Source organism: Hippopotamus amphibius, chromosome 6 (genome assembly GCF_030028045.1).
Source record: "Hippopotamus amphibius kiboko isolate mHipAmp2 chromosome 6, mHipAmp2.hap2, whole genome shotgun sequence".
Taxonomy (NCBI): domain Eukaryota; kingdom Metazoa; phylum Chordata; class Mammalia; order Artiodactyla; family Hippopotamidae; genus Hippopotamus; species Hippopotamus amphibius.
Genome location: NC_080191.1, coordinates 125,729,449 through 125,747,026, shown reverse-complemented (window position 1 = coordinate 125,747,026; position 17,578 = coordinate 125,729,449). Strand labels below are relative to the sequence as shown.

The following is a 17,578-nucleotide window of genomic DNA, read 5'->3' as shown; positions in this document are numbered from 1 at the left end:
AAATTCTTCCATAACAGTACATGTAAACTTTCTTTAGTGCCAAACAGTATTTCATCATACGGATGAGTCATTTATACCTCATAAGTTACAGGAAATTACAATCGTTTGTCTAAAAAAAATAAAAAGAATCCATAGAAATAGAGTCAAGATGACTCAGATATGGAATAAACAGATAAGGATTGTAAAAGTTTTTATAAATGTTCAAGGACTTAAAAAGATGGTTATAATGAAGAAACATATGGGGAATCTCAACAGAGACACAAAAGATGCAATAAAGAACCAAATATAATAGAACAGAAAAGTGTAACATCTGAAATGGAAAAATCACTGGAGAGGCTTAACAGCAGATTGAAATGAAGGTCAAAGCTTGAAGAGAAATTCAAAGAAAATATCCAGTTCTAAGAAAACAATAAAAGAATGAAAATACAAACAAAGACTCAGTGATCTGTGGGACACTATCTAGAGTTCTGGCATATATTCAGTTGGAGTCCTAAAAATAAGGGAAAAAATGGAACAGAGAAGTTTAAAAGAAAACTGGCTGAAATGTAACCAAATTTTGGGGAAAAGATCAACTGACATATCTGCAAAGCTCAGAAAACCCCAAGAAAGAACGACACAAAGAAAACCACATATTTTAGACTAATTGCAAGAAAGCCAAAGATACAAAGATATCTGAAAAACAATGATAGCCTCCTCGACATCATATAAAAATGGAAATCAAAGGGATACTGTCATTAAAATTTGTGGAAATAAAATAAAACATTGTCAATCCACAATTCTATATTTAGTAAAGATGAATCTCAAAAATGAAAGCAAATACATATATTTTTTCAGATTAATAAAAGCTGAGAGAACTTACAGCCAGCAGATCTGGAGTTTAAGATACCCAAAAGGAAATTCTTTAGCCCAAGGAGAGGTGACACTATATAAAACTCAAATGTCCAATAAAGAATGACGTGCATATGGACCTGTGTATAATGACGTGCATATGGACTTGTGTATATGTGGGTAAGTATAAGATCTTTTTTTTTCCCTCTCTTAATACCTAGAGAACTGACTCTATGCCAAAATTATAATAATGTACATGAAATTTATATTGTATGTCCACATAAAATGTGACAATGACATAAAGGATTGAGAAACTGAAACACAGTGTTGCAAATTTTTAAATTTTGTACTAAGTGATATAATATTAACTCTAAGTGGGCTGTGACAACATAAGAGCAACGAGTTAAAAATAACAACACAAAACAAAAAGATTCAGCTAAAAACATCAAGGCAAGTGAAAACAAATACCTTAAAAAAATGCAGTTGTTATCACCTGGCTTATTCAAGTTGGAACATCATCAGATCCTGACTTTGAAAAAGACTTGAGTTTAGATCCCCATAGGTCTGGTGCCTGTTTCTTTGTTTTATACTTTAAAACGCTATTTCTACACTTGAAAAACGTCCTGTGCAATAAAAAAAAAAAAAAAAAAAAAGAAAGAAAGAAAGAAAAGAAAAATGTCCTGTGCAATTTCTAAAGAAAAATACAGTATGATTTTTAAAATTTATTCTCACACACATACTGACAAATAGCATGCATGCAAAGAAAAATGGAAAATTCCACAACTCCACTCTCATATGCTTTCCCCTCTCCACACTTCTCCCATATTGGTGCGCTGCCAAGTACTCTTCAGAGCTTAATCTATTTTTGTCCAGGTCTGATTCCTTATAAGGCCTGGAGACCTCTAGATTCACCCAGTTCCTGTCCTGATCCTCCAGTGATTAACGAAGCAGGTCTCTATGAGGCCTTCCCAGGACAGACCTCCCCCACCCAAAGTTCTCCACTTGCCACTTGCTTGCAGAAAAACTTTACCCTCCCACGCCTTCACTGAGTTCCAGGGTAAATTCAATCAGAGAAGTGAGAAAATGCAAAAAGAAAAGGAAACCAGTCAAGCAAGACAAAATAATATTATAATAGTTCAGCCATTAAACAAAGTCAAGGACATTCAGTTCCCTCTCAAGGGCCATACACAATATTTTGAGCCATAACCTTTGAGCTGTTTTGCAGATACCGAAACCCCCAACAGGCGGAAGAAATTAACTATGTGCTGCCCACAAACACTCAGACCCCAAGACTGATGGGAACCAGAAGGTTGATGACGTGGACTCCGGATTACCTCACTAACAACCAATCAGATGCATGTCCACGGGCTGATCACCCACTCCACAATCTGCCTCCTACACCATGGCTTTAAAAACCTTTGCCTGAAAGCTATCAGGGAATTCAGGTCTTTCAAGCACAGGCTGCGCAGACTGCTTGCTCAGTGCCAGGCAACCTACACTACACCTTCCCTCACCACCACCCCAGGTAAGTAGATTGGTTTTACCACACTCAGGGCAAGCTGACCCAACAGTGACAAGTGAATTGTGTTCCTCCCCAAGGACCCCAATCCATAGACCTGAACCTCAGGAGCTTGAAAACAATACTTGTGCCTATCAACAGTAATTAACCAATGGCATTTTTCTCCCAAGGCCAGAAAACATAGGGAACCTTGCTTGCCCACTCCTCATTCCTGGCACGCCTTCCTCCCTTCCTCCCTCCAACATCAAATTGGCCTCCTCCAATCCTGTGGAAAGGAAAATAAATGCCCGGGCCCCGCGCCCCCGTGTTTCCAGCCAGCACTGCCTCGCCAAGGCCAATCCTCCAAGGCAAGGCTGAGGAACCGACAGGTGCCAACTAACAGGGCCCTTACCAAAGACTGGCTTCTTTTCCTTTCCCGGCCCTTAAATCTCCCTCATGGAGCCCTGCCTCACAGGCTCTAGAGACTGCCTTTCGGATTCGAAGCAACCGTCAGTTTGCTCTTATGTTTACCTCACACGCGAGCGGAGACAACTAGTTTTCCCTCATTTCCCGTCTCCTGTGTTTTTCACTCAAAAGCCAGCTCCACACGCAGCCCGCGCCTCCCGGGACAGCTGACCCGCGGGGGCGGAGCTTCCAGCGCTAGGGCGGTGCTGGGGGGGAGCGGGGAGAAGGCGCCCCGGGGAGGGTCCCCACCCGTGGGGCCACGCCCCCGACCCACGCCCCCTCCCCCGCGGGGCTCTGTTTGCTTTAAATTTGTAAATCCTCCTCTTCCTTCTCCCTTTCCCCGTCCCGCCCCTTTCTCTTTCCTCCGTGGATGAAATCAGACCCCCGTGCCTGGCGTCACCGATGCCGAGCGGACGCCGAGCCCGGCAGTGAGTGGGGCCGGGTGGGCGGGGAGCGGGGTCGCGGGCGCCGCGAGGAGAGGCCCCAGGCGGGCGAATGCCCCGCGCGGCGTTTTCACGTGGTTCCTGAAGTTTCGGGGCTCCCGGGAGGGAGCCGTCTCCGGAGCTGGGTGGGGGTCGGGGTCCCTTGGATCTGAAGTCGGCGGCCGTGGCCCGGGACGGAGGCTGTGTTGGGGAGACCGTTCCTCCCACGCAGAAGCGCGCCCCGGAACGCGGGCCGCCCCGCCCGGCGGCGCTGCGCCCCTTTCCCGCCGCCCCTGCGCGAGGAAGGCGCGCTGCCCCGGGTTCCCTCACGCGCGCGGCTGTCCTGCAGAACCGCGGCTCCGCTGGCGTCTCTGGCGGGTGCTCCCTCCGCGCAGCGCTGGGGACTCAGGTCTGATTGAGACTCGCAGGTAAAAGGGTTTGTAATCGCTTCTTGACGGGCTTGAGGGGCGGAGGAGCCGGGGTTACAGGGAGAGCCCATCTATTACTGTAGCCTTCAGGCAAACTGGAGAGATGTAATTACTTCGCGGTGCACTTGCATGTAAAATAAAGCTTGTATTTCCAGACTTAGGTTTTCTCTTATTTTATATTCTTCCCTCTGTTTACCTTTACTGAGAACTTGCATTGAGTTTAAATTTTCTATCACATATTTAAAATTGGAGCCACCTAAACAGGTCCAGGTGAAGAAAATACGTATGTACTAGGTTCATTTCTCACCTACTTAAGTTGCGTGTCTCTCTGATAGCAATATACAGATGATATTCTGTTGTTCTAACGTCATGTTTAATGGTGAAACAGTATCATCGCCATCAGATTTGAAAAGGACAAGAATGTTCACCATCACACAATATGATAACATTGTGAATTGTACAGCCAAGAAAATCAGGTAGAACAAGTTATTCTGATTGGAAAAAGAAGACGCAAAGAACTACCTTTACACATAATATGGTTGTATTCCTTGAATATCCAAATGGAACAACTGAAAAGCTATTTGAAAAATTAAGAAAATTTAGTAAAACTGGATAACTACATTTAATCTTAATCTACAGAAAATGTTACACTTCCTGTATATAAACACCTAGAAAATAAAAACTTTTCAGGTTATCAACGAGCAACGCAAAATATACAGGACCTATTTTTAAAAGATATAAAACTAAGAAAAGTATTCTTAGGGATATGTACAAAAATACATAAGATGTTTATATACAAGTGTATCTATGAAAGTACATAACTTTTTTCTTCCTAAAGAAATGTATAAATTAAATATACTCTTAGAATTTTGGGGGGTTGCTTTTCTAATTCCATTGTTTAGTTCTTGTGGAAAAAGAAACTCTTGAGAATAGCTAGGAGAGTTTCAAAAAGGAAACTATAAATAGCATTACAAAGCCATAGTGATTAAAAGGTAATGGCATAGACCTAGGACCAGAGAGGTTAATGAACTTAAAGAGCTGAGACCCAAGAATAAAAGAGAAGCTGGCATTTTAAATCAGAGAGTGGGGGTAAGGAGGAACATTTAATAAATCATACTTGGACAACGAGATATTTATTTGGGAAGATCAATAAAGCTGGAATTTTTCTTCACTCTTAACTCCCAAGTGTCGTCTACATGACTTACTAATTTTAATCTAACCTAAAAGTATTAGAAGAAAACCTGGGTGAATATGTGTACACAAGGGAATTAAGAAGGTGTTTATAAGCATGATATAAAAGCTAGAGCCCATTAAGTAAATATATTTTTGTTTTCAAACCTTTGCATGTTGGGGTGGGGGGGAGAAAAACAAATACAAATGGGATGAAAAACATTTCTCATATACCTACAGCATTCATAAATGATTTTCAAAATCAACAACCCAGTTTGAGGATAAAGAGTATAAATTCACAGCAAGAGAAATGCAAATGATAAGCAAAATAAAGATGCTTACCACACTAATTATCAGGGAAGTTCAAATTAGCACATTTTGTCTGTTCTGATTTTGAAATTCTGATGATACTATGTGGTATTGATAATGTGACCAAGAAAATGTGTCCTTACACATTCTCAGTGGAAATAGGAATTGGTAAAACGATTTTATGATAATATTTATTAACATTTTTATAATTTTATGGAGATATAATTGACATAGAGCATTGTATAAATTTGTGTGTAGCATAATGATTTGATTTACATATATCAAATGATCACCACAGTAAATTTAGTGAACATCCATCATCTCATATAGATACAAAACTGAAGAAATAGAAAAAAATGTTTTTTCCTTGTGATGAGAACTGAAGATTTATTCTTAACAACTTTCCTATATGATGTACAGCAGTGTTAATTGTGTTTATCATGCTATACATTATATCCCTAGTACTTACTATTTTATAAGTGGAAATTTGTACCTTTTTCTTTCCTTCATCCAATTACCACTGTTCTTACTCCCCACCCTCCCCACATTTGGTGATCACAAGTCAGATCTTTCTGAGTTTGTTTGCTTGTTTTTGAAGTATAATTGACCTACAACACTAAGTTAGTTCCTGGTACACAACATAGTGATTCAATATTTCTATATATTTCAAAATGATCATCATGATAAGTCTAGTTACCATCTACATACATTTTTAAATGTTCACTTTATTATTGGAATTTATCCTACAAAACATGCTTCCAAGTGGGCAAATAAAAATCTGTGTTCAAAGTTGTTCATAGTAGGATTTTCTTTTTGTAATGTGAAAAAATTGGAAACAATTTTATATCCATTGAAAAGGATTTGGTCACATAATATGTGGTACATCCACATGTGAAATATTTTGTAGTTAAAACTATTAGGGTAGCTCTAAACGTTCTAACATAGATATGTCCAAGGTACATGATACATTAAACCTAAAACAAATAAAAGTACCAATTTGTACTTTGTTTCAACTTGTTCTTTGGTGTCTACTCTACTCTATTGTATATACAGTTTTTGTATATGTAGGACATATGATTTCTGTTTCAGTAATGTATGGTGTGGATACCATTTTTATAAATAACCATAAATACTAACATATAAAAAGATAAGGGTCTATCTTTATATATTATATATAAATTTTATTGTTATGATCATTGGTATTTTACATATTTCTGTAATGTATGTGTGTTGATAAAGTTTTTCCAATTTCTATTGTAATTAGAAAAACTAAAAGATCTTGAGAGGTTTTGGACGCTATTTTATACAAAATTATTTCTTTCTGGATATTTTAGTCATCATTCTCTGTTAAGAAAATATATTCTCTGACATAAGGCTTTCTTTTTACTGCCTATACAGTCACAGCTCATGGGGGGCCGGGGAGGGGGAGGTGAGGAATGGTTTCACAATCCCCCACAGATACAAAAATCCTAGATGTTCAGGTCCCTTATGTAAAAGGTTACAGTACAATTAGTCCTCCCTATCCCTGGGTTTCTTATATGGAGGACCAACTGTATATACACAGACCAACACATTTTCTGTCAAATATTTATCTTCTTCTGGCTTTTTCTTAAAGGTAACATGTCCTGATTTAAACTTTTGATTCTTGCCCTCTCCAGTCCCCATGATTTTCCCACCATCCTCCTCTCTAGTTCAGTTAATGGCATCACCATCAACTCGAGTACTCTGGCTCAAAAAGTGAGACTCTTCCTTGACTTCTCTCTTTACTTTGTCCATCAGCAACTCCTGTAGGTTCTGCTTCCAAGTCTTGTTCCACATCTGACCCTCTCTAGTGTCACCTCCCCAGTCTAAGCCAGCATCACTTGCTACCTGGATTACTGCTGCCATCCCTCCTGCACTGCTTCTACTCTTGCTCCTCAAGGTAAAGTTTAAATCAGATCTGGTCACTCCACTGATTAAAGTCTTCCAAAGACCCCCCCAACTGCAATTACAACAGATTCCAAACATTTTGCCATGAGTTTCAGGTATGATCAGACCTCTGTCTCCACCTCTGACCTCAGTTCTCTTCTTTTCTTGTGTCCCAGTCACACCTGACCTTTTTCTCTCCCTTGAGTATCCTAAGCTCATTGCCATCTCAGCACCTTTGCACTTACTTTCTTGTCTTTCTGGAACTCACTTCCCACATTTTTAGGGTAATGCCTCCTTTCATAGTTCAGATAGCTGAAAGGTCATCCCCTGAGAGAGGCATTCCCTGACCCTCCTGGGGCTCCGCATCCCTATTTTTCTTAATCTTTAACTTTGTTTTCTTCATAACTGTTCTGTCTAAATTTAATCTTAAATATTTGTTGACATATTTTACTCCACTAGAATATAACCTCCAGCAGAGTGTCAATCTGCTATACTGCTGTATTTTCAAAACTTGTAATAGTCCCTGGTACATAATAGGTGCTAAGTAAATCTTTGTTGAATTAAAGAAGGAATGAATGAAAAGTAACTGGGGACAGAAAATCATAGAACTTAACTGTATGTGTTACTAGGTAACAATATAATATATGTTTGTGTAAACAGTAAAGTATTAAAACACTTTTTTTCAGTATTAGCATTCTTCAAAAATGTCAGCAAGTGGGTCTTTTGTGAACAAATTTTATTTCAAGTGTGAATTCTGTGATTGTTTTTCTTAGTACAGTAATACCTTGAGTTCATTTCATTTTGAAATTGATTTTATGGTTTAACATTTGGATACTATGTCTATTCATTTACAAATATGAACATTACAAATATGAGCTATCTTCCTGTATTTGGCAAAGAAAGAGTTAAATGAGATTTATATTGGGCACATCTAAAGAAAGATATTTAAAAAACATGAGGAAAACAGGTAAAGAAAAATATGAACAGAAAAGTAAGTCTGTCAAAAGAGTTAATAGTAATAAAAAGCTTACCTTGATGGAGGAGGTCTGAACAGTGGGCCCCGAGTATTCTAGCAACAGATACAAGGAGAGAAACACATTTATGGGACTTGTGTTTTCTATGAGGTAAAGGTCAACCAGTTCTTTCAGAAATGCTGAATTATTCCTGGTACTGAGGCCAGGAGAAACTGTCTGCAACCTCAGTGAAAAAGACAGGGTGTAACATGAAACATGACCTCAACACCTTCCTTTCAATAATTATAGTGACCTCAGTTGTTTTAGGAAGAATAAATCAAAATAGAGTCACTAGTAGAGTAAACTAAATCACCTCTGAGTGAATTGTGTTTGCACATTGCTTTTTAAAACATTAAGTATTTGTGTTGCTTTGTTTTGAACTTACTTAGACACAGCCACTTTCTAAAAAGGATATGGGGGAAAAATCAGATTCATATCATATATGCCATGTTTGTCTGACTGCATAATAGGACAAAGAATTTTCACCATCTTGGAAGGAATTTATCTACGTATAAATAAATTCAGATATCAGGTCAGCTGAACCACCAGCTTGAGAACTCAGTGCTTAAATCGTAAGCACAATATAATTGCTCAGTTTTATTTTTTCATCTGTGTTCAGCCTAAGAATTTACTGTATGTATAGATTGATGCCTAATATATCATACATTATTTATCACATGTGCTATAGTAAATATAGCTGTGCATTTTGTACTGATTACATACACTGATGTTTTAGCATACTATAAAATTGATATCTTCCGTTATCAAATTATTTCATTTCTCCATTGTGGTCCACCTCTCCCTCTAAGGCCTAGTACTCACAAGCCTTGATCAACCTATAGATGGAATGGAAAATAAAGCAGAGCCCCTGGATCTAAAACCTGATGCTCCTCCTGACTACAGCTGCCATTTAAATTCTTCAGATCCAAATCCTGATGCCCCTCCAGAATATAATTCCCATTCTGTAGCTGGTAAGTTGAATATTCATCCCAACAGAAAATGACACTAAGAGTTAAGGTTGCTCTTTTAATTAACTAATTAGTTTCTTGATTCAGTAAATAAGTATTGAGCACCTCTGGATGCCAGGTAATTTACTAGATGTCAAATGGAACAGATTCCTGCCCTCAGAGAATTTGTAGTCTCCTGGGGTAGGAAGTTGTAAAAACACTGATGGCATTCTACACATTGTTAGGGAACTATGAAGTGAATATTGTAGGGGCACAGAAGACAGAGTAACTGATTCTGCCAGAGATGAGGAAAGCCTGGAGGAAGTAAAGTTTTGTTGGCACGATAGGAATTTTCTCAATCAAAAAAAAAAAAAAAAAAAAGGCAGGAAGGGACCAAGGCTGGGAGAAAGAAAAACATATCCAGAAGCACAAGGTCATGAAGGCCTGGTGGTCTCTTGGGGACATGATGAAGGCCTGTTTGGGTCAAATGACAGAAGTGCAGAGAAGGAGTTTGCATCTATCCTAGAGACCATGGAGAGCCTGCAGATGCTATTTAACAGGCCGTCAAGACTATAAAGTGGATACTTGAGTTTGTTTTTTCATCACCTTCTTCCCAGCTTCTGGAAAAGGGTCCAGTGCACTCAATGAATGTCCAGTGAACAGCTGGTTGATATCTAATAAGACAGCTCTAGGGACCCGTCTGAAGGGATCACTGGAACAAAGAGAAAGCAAGAAAAGGGAGACTAGTTAACAATAGTCCCAACTGGTTGAGGCTTAGTAACAGTATCAAGAAGAGAAGCAAAAGCTTACAGTTTGAAAAGAAAAAGTCCTCTGTGATGTTTGAAAAGAAAATCCTCTATGTGATGCAAATATATTATGTCTTTCTAGAAATAAGATTCTGTAGCTTAGGCAGCCTTTGCTTCTGCAGTGTTTCTGAAAACGGCAGGACTTCCTTTGCCCCGTTGCCTCATGTGTATGTATGTTGTCTGGATATAACCCCAAATTATTGGGTCAGCCCCTTCTAAATCCAAGGCCTTGACAATCTAGGATATAGTCAATATCATTTCTCAATACTTCAGTGTCTTTCAACATGACTTATCTTTCTTTTTTAAGTGGAGGTATAGTTCACATACATAAAATTCACCATTTGAAAGTATGCAAGCCAGTGGTTTTTAGTATATTCACGAGGTTGTACAACCATCACAGCTGTTTAAATCCAGAACATTTTCATCACCTCCTATTAACAGTCACTCCACATTTTGTCCTTCCCCTGGCAACCACTGATCCACTTGTATCTATATAGTTTTGCCTATTCTGGATATTTCATATAGGTAGAATCATAACACAGGTGGCCTTTTATGCCTGCTTCTTTCAGCATGTTTTTGTCAGGGTTTATCCATGTTGCAGAATGTGTCTGTACAGTACTCCTTTTTATGTTGAATCATACTGCAGTGCATAAACTCCTTGATTATCCATTGATCACTTAATGAACATTTGGGTTCTTTCCACTTTTTGGCTACTATGAATAATATGTTGCTCTGGCCATTCACTTTTAATGGCAGATTATAACGTTTTAGGGAAAAAAATCTAATTGTTTCATGAAGTGTAGTTTAATATACTAAGTGCATCAAAATAATGTGAATTTCTTTTGATAATATAAAAATGCAGATTTTTGCCCATCTACTTAATCAGAATCTCCAAGGCAAATCTTAAAAAAGAAAAACATCCTATCTTGTCAATTCTTTTTTTTTTAATAAATTTACTTATTTATTTATTTATTTATTTAGTGGCTGTGTTGGGTCTTCATTGCTGTGTGTAGGCTTTCTCTAGTTGCGGCGAGTGGGGGCCACTCTTCATTGTGGTGCGTGGGCTTCTCATTGCAGTGACTTCTCTTGTTGCGGAGCATGGGCTCCAGGTGTGCAGGCTTCAGTAGTTGTGGCACATGGGCTCAATAGTTGTGGCTCGCAGGCTCTAGAGCACAGGCTCAGTAGTTGTGGCACACGGGCTTAGTTGTTCCTTGGCATGTGGTATCCTCCCGGACGAGGGATCAAACCCGCATCCCCTGCATTGGCAGATGGATTCCCAACCTCTGTGCCACCAGAGAAGTCCCCTATTTGTCAATTCTTATCAACAGCTAAATTTGAGAAACACTATTCTAATATTGTGTTTCCCAACCTATACATCCATGAGTAGACTGTGAACTTAATTTAGTAATTTTCAACCAATAATTTCTTGAAACAAAAAATGGTGAGACTATTCAAAGTAAGTAAAAAAGCACAAATGTCATCAAGGCTTCAGCCAGTTTTGTAGGTCAGGTCTCAGCTAGAGTCTCCTGCTAACTTGGGGTTAGTTTTATTTACTTTTAGCTAATCTATAATAAAATCTGAGAATGAAATATTCATCCTTGTCTCATTTATTTTGTTTTCAACTACAGTACTTTTAAAAAAACACCTCTGTTGGCTGGGATTGAGGGGAGAGGACCTTTTTTGTTGTGGATCTTTCTTTTACACTTTGTTTTGGCTTTCAAAGAAGGTCAGAGAAAGGCAACTGTGGTTCTCCCTCTCACAGGGCTTCAGGTAAGGCTCTCCAATATTAGGAATAACTTAGAGGTTTTTAGGTACCCCTTTGTAGTCAACCAGAGCCCGATTACCTACATAAATAAACCAATTATTTTAAATCCAAGAAAGTAAATCAAATTTGGAGATAAAAGTATTCAGATCTTATATTTTAAGAACTATAGATACTTCCCAGCATTATGGACAGTCTCATGTCTAAATGCTGGTAATTCTTCAAAGTTTAAGCAGTCCATATGAAATGTTTGTGGAAAGTTACCCATTCTCCAGTAAGTGTCCGGGGATTCTGCTTCGTGATGAGGCTTCCTTTCGTTCAGAGGGGGTAAAATATTCCTTGTTATTGTTGGCAGGAGTTCAAGACTCCTTATTAGGCCTGCACCACGGATACCCTCCTGGCTGGGACAGGGGAGAGCAGAAAGGAAATGACGTCACTGCTGCTTTTTAGAGACATTTAATAGAAGAAAAACAAAATCTGAAGTCATAAATTAGCGGTACCCTCATACTAATTCATGATTTTGAGTGCTTGTCTGAAGTGTTGTGTCTCTTTAAGGAAAACTGGTTTCCTTGACTGTGATCTTTCTTATATTGACAGAGTTAAAATTCAGCTAATTCCTGGTTGAAGGAGAGCTGTGTGAGAACCAGATGATGAGGGTATAAACAAATGACTGAGTCAGAGACAATACGGCATAGTCTTTAAATCATGACTTTGAAATTAAAATGTGACTTCAAATCCCAGCGTTACCACTTGATATCCTTGTGAACTTGAACAATAATGATAGAGAATATAAAAATAGAAATTTGCATAGTGCTAATTTTATGCCAGACCCTGTGCTAATCCTGCAGTAGCTTTATTTGATAGGCATAGAGAGGCTAACAAGTTACTTAATCTCCGTAACCTTAGTTTTTGCATTTATGAAATCGGCATAATTATCTCACAAAGGTTAAGAAGATTAAATGGGTTAATAATATGTAAATCCTCCTACTACATTTTTGGTACACGGCCCTTCCCTCGGAAAATGGAACTTCTTGTTATTTTTAAGAACCTGTCACGTGACCCATGTAATCTCCACATAAAAATTCACGCTGTTTCAATATATTATAGTTTTAACTGTGTATAATTCTTTCATTTGTTTTTGTATGCAGGGCCCCCTGGACCAGCTGTCCCTCCACCTTCAGGCTACCCAGGAGGATTGCCAACTGGTGGCGCCTATCCTATACAGTACCAGCCTGGCAGGTATCCTTCGCCAAATCGGTCTGCTCCAACAACATGGATGCCAATGCCAGCTCCTGTGCCAAACTGCCCTTCTGGTCTGGAATACTTAGGTCAGGTACTTCACACAAATCCAAATTGTTTTCTTAGAAAATGTGACCTTGGGGATCCAACAAGAAGAAATAAAAAGCTGAAGAGAGTGGATAAAGATGATGGGTCAGTGATGACAGGTGTCTAGTTTCTGAGACTATAAACATGGTGGTACTAATTTCAGAAATGTAAGGGAGAATAGGGATATTTTTAGTGGGAAAAGTATGGTTTTCGTAAAGAAAGCAGGTTGAATTGTGAGATACTCAAGATGCCCTCTTGAAGGAAATTAGAAAAGTAGGAGTAGAAATAGAAAATACTATGGTAGATGCTAGTTGGGGTATCATTTACTAGGAAGTAAGAGTGAGCATGAAGAAGGGTGACATGAAAGAAACAGAACGCTTAGTGGCCTAATCATCAAGTGCCTTGGCCGCTTGCTTACCCTCACCACCCATAATTTCATTACCTACTCCAGCCCCCACGAAAAGCTAATACTGTAGTAAAAATGAAGTGACTACCAAGCACATGTAGGTTTGAGCCAGGTCCATGAGACACCCCCTCCCATGAAGTGGTGTTCCCCTAAATCCCTTCTATATAAAAATTATAGAACCACGCTGAAACCCAGGTCAGAAACTTGTTTGGTGAACAAAGTGGTATAAACTCAAAAATTGTACCCTAAGATGAAGCTATTATGGGAAACCTCTCTGTAATCTTGACCCCTTGGGTTTTGGAAACAAGAAGTTTTGAAGTTCATTGTGAGCAAGAGACTCTAATTTAATACTTGTCTCCCAATATAGTCAATAAAATATTCCTTGAGGTTGACAAGTTCCTCTTTGCAATTCAATGTATTGTTAATATTTTGCATTACAAACTATTATACTGTAGAAATGATGTGTGAAATACAATACAGTTGGATCAGGAAACTGAAATTTCAGAAGGCCAAAATTTTATTAGACTATCTCTTTGTAAAATAACTATAAAATACACGTAAAGGTCATAAAATTGCTAGAGTAAACCTCTTTATTACGTCAGAAGCTTATAGAATGTTTATAGTTAATATATTTTAGGAAACCTTTTTTATATTTGCACAATAATTCAGGAATTTGTTCTTGCAAGCCTTGGTCTCCTAGACCATTTCCCTTTCTTTTAAATGGTACAACTTTAAAAGTTGTTCAACTTTTTCTATTACCCTGACAGAGGTTAAATGATACTTATGGTGGGTTCACTTTTCCCTTTCAGAAATGGTCTGAGTTAAAAAAACAAAACCAGAAATAAACAAAAAACAGGCTTTGGAGCCAGACAATATGGTTTTAAATTCTGACTTTATCCCCTACTAGTTCTGCAACCTTGAACACATTTCTTAACCTGTTGGTGTTTCAATTTCTTCATTTATAAAATAGTAGCAATACTAACTATCCCTACCCTGTTGGGCATTATGAGAATTTTTGACATGTAACATAATTCCTGGCACATAGGAACCACTGAATGGATGAGAACTGTATTGATGCTGTTTAGTTAAAATGCCTCCTTGGGTTTGAGTGGAAGGCACACCCCCAGTCGTCTTTCTCTGTCTTCCTTAGGCTTCTGAGATCTTATGTGGAGGATGCGTAGATCCCTATCAGGACCCATTAGTGGAATTATGTCCAATATAGCAGGATTATGTGGTTTCTGAGTTTGCTAGGGACTCCATTAACTCCTCAAATAAGTACTCCTAAATAGCCACAGTTTGTTATAGGGTAAATTCCTTCCACATTGAAGAGCTTCATTTCTTTAGGATATTTTGCCCAGCAAGTGGACATTTTACCAAGTCGTGAATATGTTTTATCTTTTAATCCTAGATTTTAAGATCCTAGAATAATTTTAGAGGGATAATCAACCATTTTACTGGCCCCTTTTGAAAAATTATAAGACATTTTCAGAACCCCCCCAACCTGGTTGTGTTTTCATAGACGAAAAAGTCTTGAATTAAGCATGGATTGTGTTCTCTCTCCCCGCCTGTAATCAGTCACGTGACTAAACATTCATGCTCAGTTCAGTCCCTTTCAGTTTTATTCATTTCAAAATCTATTCATTAACTTATTCAACAAATTCATTAACTTGTTCATTAACTTATACAACAAATATTTAAGGAAATATGGCATTTCAGTCAATGTTCTGTGTTCACAGATTAGGAATGATGTAAAATTGTATAAAGTATGGTCAGTCTATCCTCAAGGAGATTTCTTTTGCTAGAAGGACTCAAGTATATTTGATAATGGGCCTGTCAAATGTCCATCTTGGGAGTAATCCTGAAGTAAAACTAAGATAAACAGTTTATATAATGGTATTCCCAACCTCCCTTTCCTCTCCTGTGCCCTAATCCTCATCACATTTCCTGCCCTTGCCAACCTTTTCCTAATTAAAGTGTGCGCTAAGGGAAGATCTTGGTGTTTAGTAACTCAAGTGAATGGCAATCAGTATGTTACTCTCTCAGAAGTATCTGCGAAATGATATAAAATTGGACATTCCTGTGTAAGGTTCATTGGCTGATTCACTCTCCCTAAGCCACTGAGAAAATTGGCTCTTCCGTGGCTGGTCCATGTTAACCTCCTGAACTTCCTGCCACTCCAGCCTGTGGAAGACATGTCAAAGGTATCAGTGAGTAGGGATTGAGGGAACTGAGCTAGGAGCCATCTAGGTCAACACAGCTTCTTCTCAGTGTGGTTGCTGTAACGGGAAGGTGATTTTCTGATATTTTAGATAAATGTTTCAATCTTTTACAGTGGAACTGGAGGAAAGTGTTTTTCGTATCAGAACAGCTCTACTAATAACTGTATGATCAGGTGCAGTTAGGCTAATTTCACTTGATAAAATATATATTTAATTAATTATATTCACTTTAAAAATCAATTAATATGCTGTAATACATCTATCATCATCTCTTTTCTAACACTAACTTGTTTTAATTCTATTATTTCTGTCTCTCCTAATTGTTTTTTTCTATCCCAATAGCTGGACAGCATACACGTTCTTCAGCGTTTTGAGCCTCTGAAAAGTATGTATAATCCAGTAAAACGTTAAGCAGTATTTGAATCAGATGGAAGTTTGAATCATCAGCATTTGAATCAGAATTATCTAATATCCACTTTCTTCTTTAGATTAATCAATTTTTAGTGGTTCAAAGAGGAAAGATTGTCCTTTAGAAACTAAGGGCATTATTTTGTATAATTTTATTTATTTGTAAATCTTGTAATCATCAGATCTTATGTATTATGTGGTCCTACACTTAGTCATTCTCTCCACACCATCATTCACCTTTTATAGATGGGGGGCAAAAAGAGCAGAAAAACTAAATGACTTAGCAAGAGACAAGCAGAATCTAGATTTGCTGAATTCCAGTCCAGGGCCCTTGCTTTGGAAGTAGGAAGAATGAGGACAGTCAACATGAAGCCTGTCCTTTATCAGTAAAGCATTCCTGACCCTTAAAGCAACAACTCTACACATTTGTTTGGCTGCAGCATAAAGCTTTTAACTCCTCTTGGCTCTTTTTCCATCAGTATTTGCAAGTTGCAATGACATTGATCATCTTACCACAGTTCACAAGCTGACTAATTCATGATGCAATGTATAATCTCATTAAAATATTTTTATAAGTCGTGTTCGCAATACAAGTATTATATAAGATATGTTCAGTCTTATTCAATGTGGTTTCCCTCTTTGCTATGATGTGAAAAAAACATTTTTAAATCATTTTGCCTTGACCTTAAAATAAATGTTTTAAATTCTAAAGGATTTAAATACTTATAAGGATTAAAAAATATTTTGATGCTCCAATCAATTATGTATGTTTCAAATAGAATTTTTAAAAAGCTGTTTTTCTTTATAGCCTAAAAAATGCTGCACGAATACTTCTTGAGGACCATTTTCACTACTTCTAATTTAAGATGCCTTTCATTTTGTTTTTTAATGATAGCAGGTTTTGAAACGAATTATAGATACCATGCTAAAAACAATCTGGACCGGATAGTTTATACTGTAACTGAAGACACAGCTGACTTTATTCAGAATGCTGAGACTCTGAGGCCCTTCATTCTCTGGGCCACTGACTCTGTGGGCCGAGAAGTCATGATAATGCAGAGACCTTTCAGGTGCACCAACTTCTGTTGTCCCTGCCCTGGACAAGAGGTCAGAGAATGGAAGTCTAATCCATTGTTTCTTCCTCATCCTTCCAAAACGACAGAGGAGGGGATTTCCCCTGGCTCTGCCAGTCAGAATGGAAGAAGACTGGTGGGGAGGGGGAAACCAAATTGTTTCACCTAGGGAAAATCACAAAGGGCTTTTTCTTATGGGTTCATGCTCTTCAGTGGCAATTGGTGGGTCAAGCACAGATTATAGTTGTTTAGTCAGTGACCACAATTCTATCAGTTGTGTCAGAAATTTACCTATCACCTAGAACAGTAGTCACACACATTTATCTAATGTACCTTTGGATCCCTAGATAAGGTATTGCTAAGCATACACTTATGCTTTTAGAATTAGAAGAGATTTTAGATAAGTTTATACTACCCATCATAACCCATACCTTGCTGCAGATAAAGAGTGGTTCAAAAAGATTTAAGTGCCTGATGATGGTGTTACATTTGGCAGGTGGCAGCACCGGAACTAGAAAGCGGATGTTCTGCATCACAGTTTGTTACTCTTCTACAGCCTGTGCAGCTCTAGGAAGACTGTTTGCTGCAAG

At 38.3% G+C, this 17,578-nt stretch overlaps 1 protein-coding gene across 1 annotated transcript in view; it reads left to right on the top strand.

The window, feature by feature from the left end:
* The first annotated feature begins 3,181 nt into the window (after positions 1-3,181).
* LOC130855995 (phospholipid scramblase 4-like) overlaps positions 3,182-17,578 on the top strand; it is a 58,917-nt gene continuing 44,520 nt past the window's right edge. Inside the window, exons 1-5 of the mRNA XM_057740157.1 lie at positions 3,182-3,219; positions 8,851-9,012; positions 12,705-12,889; positions 15,850-15,892; positions 16,811-17,022. Coding sequence (XP_057596140.1) covers positions 8,889-9,012; positions 12,705-12,889; positions 15,850-15,892; positions 16,811-17,022 — 564 coding nt within the window. The 5' untranslated portion in view covers positions 3,182-3,219; positions 8,851-8,888. The remainder of the gene's footprint in view (positions 3,220-8,850; positions 9,013-12,704; positions 12,890-15,849; positions 15,893-16,810; positions 17,023-17,578) is intronic.